At 35.2% G+C, this 13,971-nt stretch overlaps 1 protein-coding gene across 1 annotated transcript; it reads left to right on the top strand.

The window, feature by feature from the left end:
- The first annotated feature begins 615 nt into the window (after positions 1–615).
- LOC140040843 (outer dynein arm-docking complex subunit 4-like) lies at positions 616–12,536 on the top strand. The gene is made up of 10 exons (XM_072087084.1): positions 616–833; positions 2,609–2,740; positions 4,927–5,080; positions 6,462–6,523; positions 7,949–8,135; positions 8,675–8,896; positions 9,637–9,844; positions 10,196–10,479; positions 10,814–11,131; positions 12,202–12,536. The coding sequence occupies exons 1-10, from the start codon at positions 708–710 to the stop codon at positions 12,345–12,347; spliced, it is 1,839 nt and encodes a 612-aa protein (XP_071943185.1). The 5' UTR covers positions 616–707; the 3' UTR covers positions 12,348–12,536.
- The last annotated feature ends 1,435 nt before the right edge of the window (positions 12,537–13,971 follow it).

Raw genomic sequence — 13,971 nt, forward strand, 5'->3', positions numbered from 1 at the left:
ATGTCATTGTTTAACATCATCTTTAAGATGTGAGTTTTACAAAACTTTTGCTCAGCCTATATCTAATTATCAGTCGGTGTTATGTAACACTGGAGGCTCTATAACACTATTAACGATGGACTCTTGTGTGCGCGTTAATATTTTTGTTGTTGTTGCATACTATTTAATATTCATAATATTTCAAATTAATAAAAAAAACATATATAAGTCTATCGAGAAGTAAAATTATGTAGCAAAATGTATTATATTTAAATAATTTGTTACATAAAGCGATTGTAATCAAACACATTGGGCTAGGGTTCTACGAGATCAGTTCTAATTGTTGACAGAAAAGTTGCAGTGCGCCATCTTTCATGTGGTTATCCTTTTTAATATCGTTTACCTCCAACTCCAGCCGTTTTCAATATTACTATAAGTTTACTTGTAAAGGAAACACATTTTCTTACATTAATTTATTTCGGTACACTCAGATTAAAACGCTTTATTGCATACTAACATCTAATTAAAACTAACATTAATAATAACTAGAGATTGGACTTAAAAACATGCTTAGTGTATGTGACATTTACGCTTAGCAATGGTTGCTATGGTAAAGAGGTCAAATGAGGACAATAATAAACGACGCTCTTTCATCATCAAACAACAGGCTGGCTACGACCAAAAACTAAATCGATCATAAACCTTTTTATTAAAATTTGATTCATAAAATGCCTTACGAAGGAGAAGAAGGCTCCGACAGCATTCAGAAAGGATCCTTTGCCATATTTGTAGCTGAAGGTGATGTACTTTTTAAGCAAGGAGAGTACAAGAAGGCTTTAGAAAGTTACAGTGAGGTGAGCTAGCTCAACACAAAAACAACAAATCGACGATTTACGGGGGGAGCACATGCGCAGCTGGCATGCCATTGGCATTGATTGAGTATCTGTCGATAAGGCTTGTTTGTTGGTCGTATAGGCTAGCTAGGTTAGGCCTAGCTAGGGCTTAGTCTAGGAAGGACCATTAATGGACGTGGCCTAGCTAGCCTAAATAAGTCCAGCCAGACAACCAAGCCGATCAAAAGATAGGCCTAGGCCCTAACTAGGCCTAGCTAGGGCCAGGCCTATATAAAAAGTGGGTCGTGCACATCCATACAGTTCCAGGACCAATGCCTAGCTAGCTAGCCTAAGTAGGCCTAGCTAGCCTAGCCTACCCTAGGCCCTTCCCTCTGGCCTACAGTAAATGCCTAGGCCTAGTTTTTGGTAAGAGCGTAGGCCTAGGTATATTATTACTAGCTATACGAGGCTAGCTAGCCTAGCCATCTAGGCTTCAGCATTGACTTTCATCTGTGTCTATGCAGGCATGCCTATTTTAAGACTGAGCTGAGTGAAAATCAGGCTAGGCCTACTACTAAAAGGTCTCCATCTGATTGGCCAAAAGTAGTAACTTGTCCTTGATTATTATGTAACAATTAACACTTTGAATAACAACTTCTGCTGGGCCAGTCTATTCATGATTAAAACTGTATAATAAAAACATTTTTATTAAACATAGCCTAGTATTGATATTGATTTTTAATAATTTGGTTCATTGCTAATTTAGTTGTGTAGGCTTATAATAAAATAGGGGTTAATTATTACATTGAATGATATTAATTTTAATAGCAAGGTAAACTATTCTTTAAAATGAATAACCCTATAATTCTATTTGGAATAATCCATTGTCATCCCATCATTGCCCCTTTGGGACTAGTTGTTTTATAAATAAATGCCAAACTAAACTAATTAAAATATTTTTACTGTTTGTTTACTTATGCATATAAATGTGAATACTCAAAAGCTTATTCATTGTAAAATGTGAAATTATATGTAATAAATGAATGACTATTATTATTATTATTAAAGCCATTCTGTATTTGCAATGAGGTACCTGTATAATAATGGAAAACTATCAATGGGTCTACTTACAAACTGCTAATACCTTTGTTAAAAGAACAATTGATTTCTGGATTAAGACAATTGTAAAGGTCTTTACAAAGGTCATGTCTCTCTAAAGTAGTTTCTATGGAGATATCAAGCTACACCTAGTGCATAGTGAACATAGATTGTTAACTGTTTGCAAGAACCAGTATTAAACCTTAGATGATCTAAGGTAGAAACAGAGAAGGCTTAGCCAAGTTCATTTACTTTTGATGATCACTGTATTTTGATAGTTGGTTACTGTGTAGGACTCCACTCTATATTGATAGGTGGTAATACTGTATTGATAGTCTTTACTGTGGATATAAATCATGGATGATTACATTGATCCAGCAGTGGAAAGAGCAGAGCTCTTAAAGCTCTTACAGTCGTACATTGGTGAAGCTGAGGATCATATGCGGAAGAAAGAGTTTAGAAGAGCAAAAGAGGGTTATGATTTGGTAAAGATGGTTGGATCATTTTTGTTTTGATTGTTGTTTTTGGTTTTTCATGATGTTCTAGTTGCAAGTAGACTATTATAGCCTATAAAGTAATGTTTGGAGTACAATAGTGTGATTTTTCAAAAGTTGACAATGCCTTACTATTCGGTTTTTAAATATATATATATCGAGGCTTCATTAATCAATATTCTTCAATGTTTCGTTTTTCTTTAGGCTCTTGAAATTGAACCTTCTGATAAAAACTGTCTGGTAGCCCGGTCCAAGTGTCACTTACAGCTGGGAGATGCAGTATCAGCTCTCAAAGATGCAGAGGCCTCGCTTACTGAGGATAAAGATTATCACAAGGTAAGTTAAGATTTATTATTTATTTATGCCATGAACATTTACTGGTTCATAAAAAATAAGGTATATAAAAATAAAATGCATTGTTTTTAAAACTGTGCAAAGGGTTCAAATGGCACTGCAATGTTTAGGATACAAACAGGAGTCCCGTCCTTCATTGCTTAGTACAGTATTCTAATCAAACAGGAGTCCTGTCCTTCATTGGTTAGTACAGTATTCTAATCAAACAGGAGTCCCGTCCTTCATTGGTTAGTACAGTATTCTAATCAAACAGGAGGCCCGTCCTTCATTGGTTAGTACAGTATTCTAATCAAACAGGAGTCCAGTCCTTCATTGGTTAGTAAAGTATTCTAATCAAACAGGAGTCCAGTCCTTCATTGGTTAGTACAGTATTCTAATCAAACAGGAGTCCCGTCCTTCATTGGTTAGTACAGTATTCTAATCAAACAGGAGTCCAGTCCTTCATTGGTTAGTAAAGTATTCTAATTGAACAGGAGTCCAGTCCTTCATTGGTTAGTACAGTATTCTAATCAAACAGGGGTCCCGTCCTTCATTGGTTAGTACAGTATTCTAATCAAACAGGAGTCCAGTCCTTCATTGGTTAGTACAGTATTCTAATCAAACAGGAGTCCAGTCCTTCATTGGTTAGTACAGTATTCTAATCAAACAGGAGTCCCGTCCTTCATTGGTTAGTACAGTATTCTAATCAAACAGGAGTCCCATCCTTCATTGGTTAGTACAGTATTCTAATTAAGTGTTTTTTTCGGTTGTGCATGTCATACCACATAGTATTAAGTCTACCGATGTGTCCATGAATCTATTGGTTTTTTGTATCCACCCTTCTGAAAGGGTGTGGGTATTTGTTTCACAGCTGAAGTGAGTATTACTGATTCAATTGTAATTATTAAACGATTTCGATCCAAGTCGGCCCTAAACCGTCTCGGCCAAAGTCAAGTCGGCCCCAAGTCAAGTCGGCCCCAAGTCATCTCGGCCTCAAGTCAACTCGGCCTCAAGTCAACTCGGCCTCACGTCAACTCGGCCAAAAAATAATCGGTCAACTCGGCCCCGTTAAAGTATGGAATGCAAAAGGTACAAAGGAAGGGGATTGATAAAATAATATTTCTTCACATTTTATTACCTATGAATAATTCTGACTTTTAATGAATATTAATATTTAGACAATAATACTTTTAGCAAAAAAAAAAGGAAGGATTTCACCAATTTTTCTTTATTTACGTTTAATAAAATTTCAAATTGCACAAATTGTTCTGAAATTGCGCATAACAAACAATTGATTAATAAGCTAGCATTCATACTATTATTAATGATTACAATATGAACATTTGGATAATAAATAGGAACACATTGTAGGCATACACCCAATATGATGATGCACGTACGTGGGCGCGTATGTTCGTTCGTGCGTCAAAATTCAATAAACATGTCCGATATGCGAGGACATATATTAGGTGTAATAAGATTGTTTGGTTGGATTGTTTGGTTGAATCATTGAGGTATTAATTAATGTTAATTCTATGGTTGAATCACGTGTAGATTTCTTCAGTGTATGCATTTGATTAGGCGACAACATCTGAAACCAATTCGTAGCTGCACCTCCCTGTGCCTTTGGCAGCTATTTCGATATCTACAACTGCTACGTGTTTTCGCTGACCGGGGGATTCCCCTTTTTTAAAAACGCAAATCATGGACAAAAACGATATGTACAGTTAAGTACGATCATTTTTCTATGGCCAAATGGTGGAACCATGGAGCTATAATAGCTCCATGATGGTCTTCAATTTACTAAAATGTGGTACCTGCACGTGTTTTTGTAAAACGCGGGTACTTCTATTCATATCGGCAATGATATAATTTTTTATTTTCTTATTTCTTAATTGTTTTTAAAGAGTGGATAGTAATAATCATAATAATATTAAGCACTTTTTGCGTTCCATACTTTATTGTGGCTGAGTTGACCGATTAGTTTTTGGCCGAGTTGACGTGAGGCCGAGTTGACTTGAGGCCGAGTTGACTTGGGGCCGACTTGACTTTGGCCGAGACGGTTTGGGGCCGACTTGACCTGCACCCTATTAAACACCTAATAACACTAAGAAATAAAGTAGTTTTTTCCCCCGACTTCTTTTGAATTATGTATTAAAACAATATTACTTATCATTTATCATTTACAGGGACTGTATCAGAAAGCCGAGGCTCTTTACCAGACCGGTGATTTTGAAATGGCCCTTGTTTTCTATCACCGTGGCAACAAACTCCGTCCTGAGCTACAAGAATTTCGACTAGGGATACAAAAAGCACAGGAAGCCATAGATAACTCAGTTGGCAGTAAGTCATGTGATAATTATTAACATCAGTGGCAATGCTAGTGGTGGATCTAGAGAGGTAGATCCCCCACCAGAGCCTAGTGGTGACTATGACAGGCTATCATATCATTGGCAATGCTTAGTGGTAGATCTAAAGAAGTACATCCACCACCAGAGCATAGTGGTGACTATGATATAGGCTATCATATCATTGGCAATGCTAGTGGTGGATCTAAAGAAGTACATCCACCACCAGAGCCTAGTGGTGACTATGATATAGGCTATCATATCATTGGCAATGCTAGTGGTGGATCCACCACCAGAGCCTAGTGGTGACTATGATATAGTCTATCATATCATTGGCAATGCTAGTGGTGGATCTAAAGAAGTACATCCACCACCAGAGCCTAGTGGTGACTATGATATAGGCTATCATATCATTGGCAATGCTAGTGGTGGATCTAAAGAAGTACATCCACCACCAGAGCCTAGTGGTGACTATGATATAGGCTATCATATCATTGGCAATGCTATTGGTGGATCTAGAGAGGTAGATCCACCACCAGAGCATAGTGTTGACTATGATAGGCTATCATATAATTGGCAATGCAAGTGGTGGATCTAGAGAGTTTGATCCCTACCAGAGCGTAGTGTTGAGTATGATAGGCTATCATATCATTGGCAATGCTAGTGGTGGATTTAGAGAGGTAGATCCACCACCAGAGCCTAGTCGTAACTATGATAGGCTATCATATCATTGGCAATGCTAGTGGTGGATCTAGAGAGGTAGATCCCCTACCAGAGACTAGTGTTGACTATGATAGGCTATCATATCATTGGCAATGCTAGTGGTGGATCTAAAGAAGTACATCCACCACCAGAGCCTCAGTGGCAATGCTAGTGGTGGATTTAGAGAAGTACATCCAGAACCTGATGGTGACCATGCTATTGGGAATATTTTTAACAAAAAAGCAAAGAATTAAATTAGATTTTGACAAAGATTGTATTTTCACACATAGACATAAACATGTGTCTCTTCATATTACTCCGACTCCACTCAAGGGTCATTAAGTATTTGACATAACCTCAACAAATAAAGTCATGCTATCACCAAAATCATAGCATGGTGAATCTAACATATTTCATTTTGGCCAGTGATTGTTTTAATTGTGGGGAGTAAAAATGTTTTACTAATTTTCTCTAAATTCAATTTCTCTAACTTGCCTGGATTAACCAAATATTAAAAAATATAATGATATTTAATGTCACCTGTACAGTCTGCTTTGCCTTCTTGATCAACCAATTTCTTTATTTATACAATAACAATTTTTGTAATCTTTACGTATTTATCTACATACAGTATCTATAAATATAAGTTGTTCTGATATCTTCTTTATCAACAGGCCCATCAAAAGTGAAACTTGAAAACAAGGGTGATCTATCATTCTTCAGCAAACAAGATGAGGTAATAAGAACTAGAAAATAATTAGCTTTTGTACTGAAGATTATTACTTCTCATTTAAAATGAACTTTGAACCAGCAAGCATTCAATGTCAAATCTTGGTATCATCAAAACATAACGGTTTTCTAACATTTTATTTTGGTCATTTGAGTGAAAACATACTTGTGTGTAAACATGTGTTAAACTATCAATTCTTTCATGACCTAAAAAATAAAACAGCCACAGAAAAACATGTACAACTGTCCGTGCTGCATATAGGCCCCTGCTTAAGACTCCTAAGTGGCCCCAATGTTAGAGATCTTGGAGCATTTTTAGCCTTTTTCTAAATGCCTGTTGTTTCTTCTGGGCCATGCTCAGGTGCCCCTGTAAGCTCTGAGCCAGCAAGTGCTCATAGCTGTTATGCCACTGATTCCAACCAGATTCTTTTAAGCCTATTATGTTCTGATAGCGTCTGCCATGGATAGTAGTAATTTAACCCTATTGATTTAGTAGTGAATAAAATTATTTGTAAAATTACTGTAGATGATAGTTACAGACTTACTAATTTAAAAATATTTGTAAATATAACATTAAGTCTAGAAATAAATTAGTAATTTTACCAAAAATAAAATTGTTCATCCCATGAGGATGGCAATCAGAATTGTAATATGTGATTAGAATTTTTTACCAAGATGCCTTTGAACTTTGAAAGTTTTGTTTTAAGATATATTGTATTGTGTTAAAACTAAAACACTAGAAATCAGTCTCTTTGCACTTAAAGTGTATTTTTTAGTGCAAATACAGACTAAATTAATATCATGAATCTTACAATGACTGTACTCTATAATGAACAAAATCTATTAACATTTATAATTAGTAATACCATAGAGCACTATAATATCTCTATGGTAATATAGTATAGAAACACAATTTAAGGAGATACCATTTTTAATAGGGGTGTATTGTCCCCTGAATAGGGGTTGGCCATAGTAGTGTTAAATTGTTCACAATTGTTTCACAAAAGGGTTCCCCTTAATAGTTGTGTCGCCTGAATAAGGATTGGCTGTAGTTGTAAAACCTATATTGCCCTTGTTTGTCTCATGGAAAGGGGTCTGTCTTCTAGGGGTGTTCTCAGAAGGCATCAACATAATAAATAAGACAATAATGGTAGGTGGTCAATGGCCACAAAAACACACACAATTACTGCCTAAAGCTCTGTCTGCACTATCAACTAGTTTGTCAAATAAAGTGTGATGTTCACAAATGTGGTAGTGATATGCCCAAATATGGTAGTGGTATGACATCATCATGTCCATACAGTGTATAGGCACATCACATTTTTTGTCAAATAAAAGTATGATGGTGTAGACATCTTTTTATATTTTACTCAGGTCTTAAAATGAATCAATTTGATTATGATAATATAATAACTCATTCCTATTATTGTAGATGAAGACGACAAAGAAACAGCCTCGAATGGGGTACACCAAGCCAGGAACCAAACATGTTGACAACAAACAGAATAAACGTCCAGTGAGAGCAGAGCAATCTGACAAGGAGAAAGAGATCACAAAACAACTGTTAGGAGATCTGTACAAGGATCGACTTTATCTGGATAAGTTGCTGAAGGACGGCGGTGAGTTTAGTAGTGATGATAATCAACAATAAGCCAATATATTTAAAATTAATTTGTTGCCCAGCCAAAAGTTTCAGAATACTAATGTCAGCATTTAAAACTTCTAGGAATAAAAAACACATGATAAATGAAATAATTATAATTATTGGAAATTTTGTAATATATGTATTATGATGTTCAATTTGTTTTTATGACCTATAGCAGTAATTTTAATCAATTTTATACATATTTTGTTAATTGAAACACAATTAAAAAAAAAAAAAAGGAAACAAAAATTAACCTAGAAAAACACAACTAGTCTGACCATCGGTTCTACAGTACTAGCCATAGATAAAGGTACAATAATATATTATTTCCAAAGTAAACTCACAATTTGAAAACATTTATTTACTCAGAAGAGATAAAATAGACTGAACCAAATCTAGGAAATATGAATCCTATTGATGTTTCATTTACTGTATGCCATTAGTTTTCTGTAATCTCTGTCATCTAAGTTGAAGATTAGGCTTCTAACAGTTCTTGTGATTTCGCAAATTTAGACTTAACAAGACCAACCACAGAGAGCGGTAACCAGATATATGATTTGGTGATGCAGGGATTACGATATTTAGATACACGAACAGAGTTCTGGCGTCAACAAAAGCCAATGTATGCACGCAATCGAGACAAAGCCGAGGCCAGCAAGGGAAGACGGGACAAGAGTAAAGTGCCAATGGATCCTGCAAAGTACATCCTTAAAAATCTGGAAGAAATTGATAATTGTAAGTAAGCAAATAAAAAGTAGTATTCAGGTTATCTTCTTCTATTTTAAGGAGCAAACTTCATAGTTGAAGGCTACTGCTCCACTAAGGGTCCCATTGTGACATCGGCAGCCAACTACGGCGCCAATACGTCTGTGTTTGTGTATGAATGAACTATATACACCAGGGTAACCCCCTACTCGTCTCGAAAGATTTACTAGGTTCTTTAAAGTGCACATGAGCCAGATGTACACTGGACCTACGGTTTATAGTCCTCCGAGAAGACTTGTTCTACTACCAGAACCATGGAGCGATTGAGCCTCGAACCCTTGCCAATGTTATGGCTATGGATTTCGGTTCCACTGTCTTAACCGCTCGGCCACACTCACACTCGGCCACACTGTACATCAATACAACTCTTAAATAAAAAGAACAAAATTGTATAAAGAATGAAGTTATGTTACCAGTCCTTCTGCCCCTTCCTACTATACTGTGGTCATATGTTTGCCCACAAAGTAATTGGAATTTATGCTGAACTTCTTGGTGGACACACAACCTCTAGCTTGGCATTTATACCTCTTGACAACCAAGTTTGCATTGCTGGCTAGGGGTTACATTCAAGCTCACAAAAGCAGGATGTTGCTCACTAACACAAAGCTACTTCGATTATTAGATTATACTACATCATGTTCACAATACAGTACTATACATTTTATTTACTTAATTGGCGCTTAAATCTTCTCCTTTCTGTTTTTTTCTAGCCTTGGCCAAGAACAAACCAAAGGATGCTCTTAGCCAGTCTAAACGTGTCCTGAAGACGGTGGAAGGATGGAAAGAAAGTGACGTACCTGATAAAGATGACTATCTTGCCAATTTACATAGTTGTATTGGTAATGCACACTTGGACCTAGGAAACATGGAGTTTGCATTGAAGCATCATAATATTGATTATGATTTGTGCCAGTCAAGGTAAATCAAAATATTCTTCATCCAGATATTAGTATACAGGCACAGTGCCGAGAGTAAATAAATATTTGCATATGCGGTTGTCTTCTGTGCCTAGACGGAGCAATGATCCATTCATTGTAATCAATGAGCACTATAAAAGAACTAGGAATATCAGGTTTCAAGAATGTATCAATTTGTTTTTGAAATTGAAAGATGTTAGGAGAAAGAGGTGACTTTCAGTTCTGTAAATGTGTGTGTATTTTATTATTTTGACTATGTTGACTTTGTTTTCTGTCACCATGTTCGACTGTGTGCCTATAGATACACAGTTGACAGTGCCGACTAAAACTGATGAATTTACATTTACAATAGGGAAAGTGAGGATGGACGATCAAGAGCATTGGACAATCTCGGCAGAGTCCATGCCCGTATCGGTCAGTTCACAGAAGCAGTCAAGTATTGGAAAGAGAAGTTACCAATGGTCAAGTCGGCGTTAGAGGCAACCTGGTTGTACCACGAGATTGGCCGCTGCCACTTGGAGCTTGGTGAATATCAAGAGGCTCATGATTTTGGTGAGAAGAGTTTGAAGGCAGCACAAGAAGCTGGAGATGATGTCTGGCAGTTAAATGCCAGTGTTCTTATTGCCCAATCAGAGGGTGCGTACATTTTAGTTTCTTCATGTGTTTTCCTTATTTTAACCAGTGTACACAGTTGTGTTTGACTCTACTATGTACCCATTTATACACGAAACGCAAACATAAGTAAACGTGTCTTGCCTATTAGAACATAATGCACCACAATGCGATGAGCCCACAATCAAACACCTAACACATGCTGCATCACTGCCCTGCACTTTGTCCTGTACTTTATAACAAACTGCAAACAGACTTTGAGGCTAAAAAAGGACACTTATGCTTTCCTTCATCAATTCTAGTCTACTTGTATTTTTGTTTGTGGGTGATTATTTTTAGATTTTCTTTTACTCTACAGTAAAACTTGGAGATTTACATGAAGCTATTGAGTCATTTGAGCGGTCACTCGAAATGGCAAAGATCCAAGGGGATTTCCCAGCTCAAAAAGCAATTTCAAAAGCTTTAGAAGATCTTAATGAAAAGATCGTTAAAGGACTGAAAGGAGAGGATGAGGACGAGGAAGAACAAAATGAAAACAAAAATGATAAAAAGAGTGATGACGAAAAAGATAATATAGAAGAGAAGGAAGATGCAATGAAGGATTATAAAAGTGAAGATGAAGACAGCAAAAAGGACAAAGATAAAGAAAAGGAGGAACATAATGATTCGTCATCAGGTATTATAGTTTATTTTTACTTGTTTTTGAATGTTTTTTGCATGTAAACTAGCATTTTCTTAGACAGTGCCTAGCTATTTATTAGCCCTTACCATGATATATCATGTTTTATTTAAACTCATTATTATTTTTTAAAACAGTGTGTTAATAATCTTGCAATTAATCCCTGCGTATACCCGGTACTACCGGGTATAAACAGACGTCGTTGAAATACGTATACACGGTAATACCGGGTATGGGAAAAACAATGATTTGATCGTATTTGCCTATAATATATAGCACCCTCTATATTTTTTCGATGAACTTTAATATTTATTCAAGTCATTACAATTCCAGCAAAAAAAACGGCCCTCTATAGTTGTATTATCGTCTTGAAAATAATGCGCCCTCTATAGTTAATTAATTAATTATATATAGTATAGTATATAATAGTATTTCTATCTTGGAAAGTTGTCTTGAGTAGCATAATGGCGACCATTTTTAAAGCAACAAAAATTTACCAGCCCCAATAGGGCAACATCGTGTTTATCACAACACGCAAAAAAAAAATTCTGAAACAATAGTTATTTTTTGTACTATAGTGAATTTTTGGAAACTGTCATTATTTTCACGATTTTACCCCAAAACTTTGATTTGTGCATAATTTTTATAAAACAATAAAAATAATTCAATTTTTTTAAATATTTTTATTTGTTATACGTATCTTCATCAATATCCAGTTGGAAAAACGTATTCCATAAAAATTTCTTATAGAAAATATAGTTTTTATCATTGATTCGATAAAAAACACGAAATCCAAAATACCTGTAATGACGTCACATGACGTCATCAATATGCAAATTACTTTTTTGTTATACCTAACTGTAGACTAACCCTTTGCCCATCACCCACCACAAAAATAATTACACAATTATCTCAATTTGTATTATTTTGCAATTTATTAAAATATCATGTTTTTTTAAAAATATATATTACGCACAGAGGTGGGAATAATGCTTCGCAGTGAAAGGGTTAATCATCGTAACCATTTAATTGTTCATATTATAAAAATTGAATTAAATTTTTTTCAGATGAGAGTGTCAAGTCAGACAAGTCCCATAACTCGCACAAATCTAGCAAATCGGACAAATCAGACAAGTCCGACAAATCAGACAAGTCTGACAAATCAGACAAGTCAAAACACTCGGAGGGCAAAAAAGATGTAGACGAAACATAATATTATATAAGTATTTAAGATGTAAATAAATTTCTGGTAATAAAGTCCATCAGATACTGTCATGTGTCACTTTGATTCATGTATTAAAACACCTTGATTGTTATCTCATTTTAATACTATATTTTAATCTATTGTAAAATGAGAAAATATGAAATAAACTATCACTGCTCAAATTTCAATATTGTGTCTTCCTGTTATTTTTAATAATCCAGATTGAAATAAGCATTTTACTCTGTATTTTTGTATTCTGTTTTTCTTATATACAATATATATTGTCAAATTCCAATTTTTCCAACACAAACATGTTATTTTCAATGAATAATATGATAGGATTTATGTAACCCTAGATAAAAGAAATATGCATATATAATTTCCATTGGGGTCTGTGATTACCTATCTCAATATTAAAACATTAATGTCAAGGTCGATTCTATATATCCTGGGAAAAGTAACAAAAATGGAGTAACTTCTAATTTAAATAAAATTTTATTTTAAATAAAATTTTGGTTTACTTGCTTCTTTCCATAAGCTTGTTATTTATTTTTTTAAAATGCTACTACAGTACACCAGCGCCAAGGTACTGTAGATAAAGACCAGCTGGCAGCGCTATTTCTCAAAACCTTGAAAAGAAGCCCATGGGTTTCTTATTTTAGGACTCTTGGATGGCTTCTTTTTAAATGAATGCTGTGAATTGCTACTACAATAGGATGTTCAAAGTACCATGTGGAATAAATATATGAGGCTTGAGCGTTGAGAAGAGTTGTTAGGTCATATATTGATACTGTATGATAACAATCATACATTTATTGAAAAGAAGCCCATACTACAGCTTTGAAATGGGATTTTTTATTTTTGCAAACCACATGGGCTTCTTTTTGAGATAGTGGGCTTATTTTTTAGGTTTTATGGTACTATGTTATGAGTGCATCAAATGCAATGAAATAGTAAAGTAAAGATAAAACAATGAATATACAGAGAATGATGAGCCTTATTTGTTAGCAAACATTGCAAACTGTGGCCAACGAAAGAAGCAAGCAATTAAAGTAACAGCAAGTTTCTAATGTTGAATTGGTTTAATTCTATATTAAAATATGATTTTATACCCAAGAGTATTACACACATTGAATGTTGACAATTTATTAGTAAGCAATGATTAAATTTTTATGGTGATGTAAGTAGGTTTACTAGTGAGTGCTTTCTTAAGTATATTGGTGCCGATAGGTAAGTGTGCGTAAATAGTCGTGCAGGGGGTTGTTAAACAGTTGGCAGCTTTCCGCGACCTTCCAAAGGGGATTGCTAAAGGTAATCAGGTATTTTGAAAGTGATCATACAATGTGAAATTATCGCGTTGCAAGTTTGCAGAAATAAACTGTGTACCATGTTGCAAAAGTGAGGAAAATATTTCTTGTTGGATTTTTTAAATTGAAGCTGGCTTACAAGTACTGTACGTAATACTGTATACAGTATTTAGAAAATCGTTTTTGTTGTTTGATCCCAAATCGTTTGTGTCAACATTTCAAGGGTGGATCCGGAAGGTGAATTTCTAGGGATGTGTGCTATTTAGTGGGTTTAGTTTCACATTCTTTGCCATACCATTTCACCATATTTGGGTTCCATGCAACTC

Source organism: Antedon mediterranea, chromosome 2 (genome assembly GCF_964355755.1).
Source record: "Antedon mediterranea chromosome 2, ecAntMedi1.1, whole genome shotgun sequence".
Taxonomy (NCBI): domain Eukaryota; kingdom Metazoa; phylum Echinodermata; class Crinoidea; order Comatulida; family Antedonidae; genus Antedon; species Antedon mediterranea.

Excerpts from the sequence above, each read along its gene's own strand:
- LOC140040843 (XM_072087084.1), top strand. The coding sequence starts at position 708 with ATGCCTTACGAAGGAGAAGAAGGCTCCGACAGCATTCAGAAAGGATCC. Across the intron at positions 6,524-7,948 it reads TCTTCAGCAAACAAGATGAG|ATGAAGACGACAAAGAAACA; the intron begins GTAATAAGAACT and ends CTATTATTGTAG. Across the intron at positions 11,132-12,201 it reads ACATAATGATTCGTCATCAG|ATGAGAGTGTCAAGTCAGAC; the intron begins GTATTATAGTTT and ends AATTTTTTTCAG.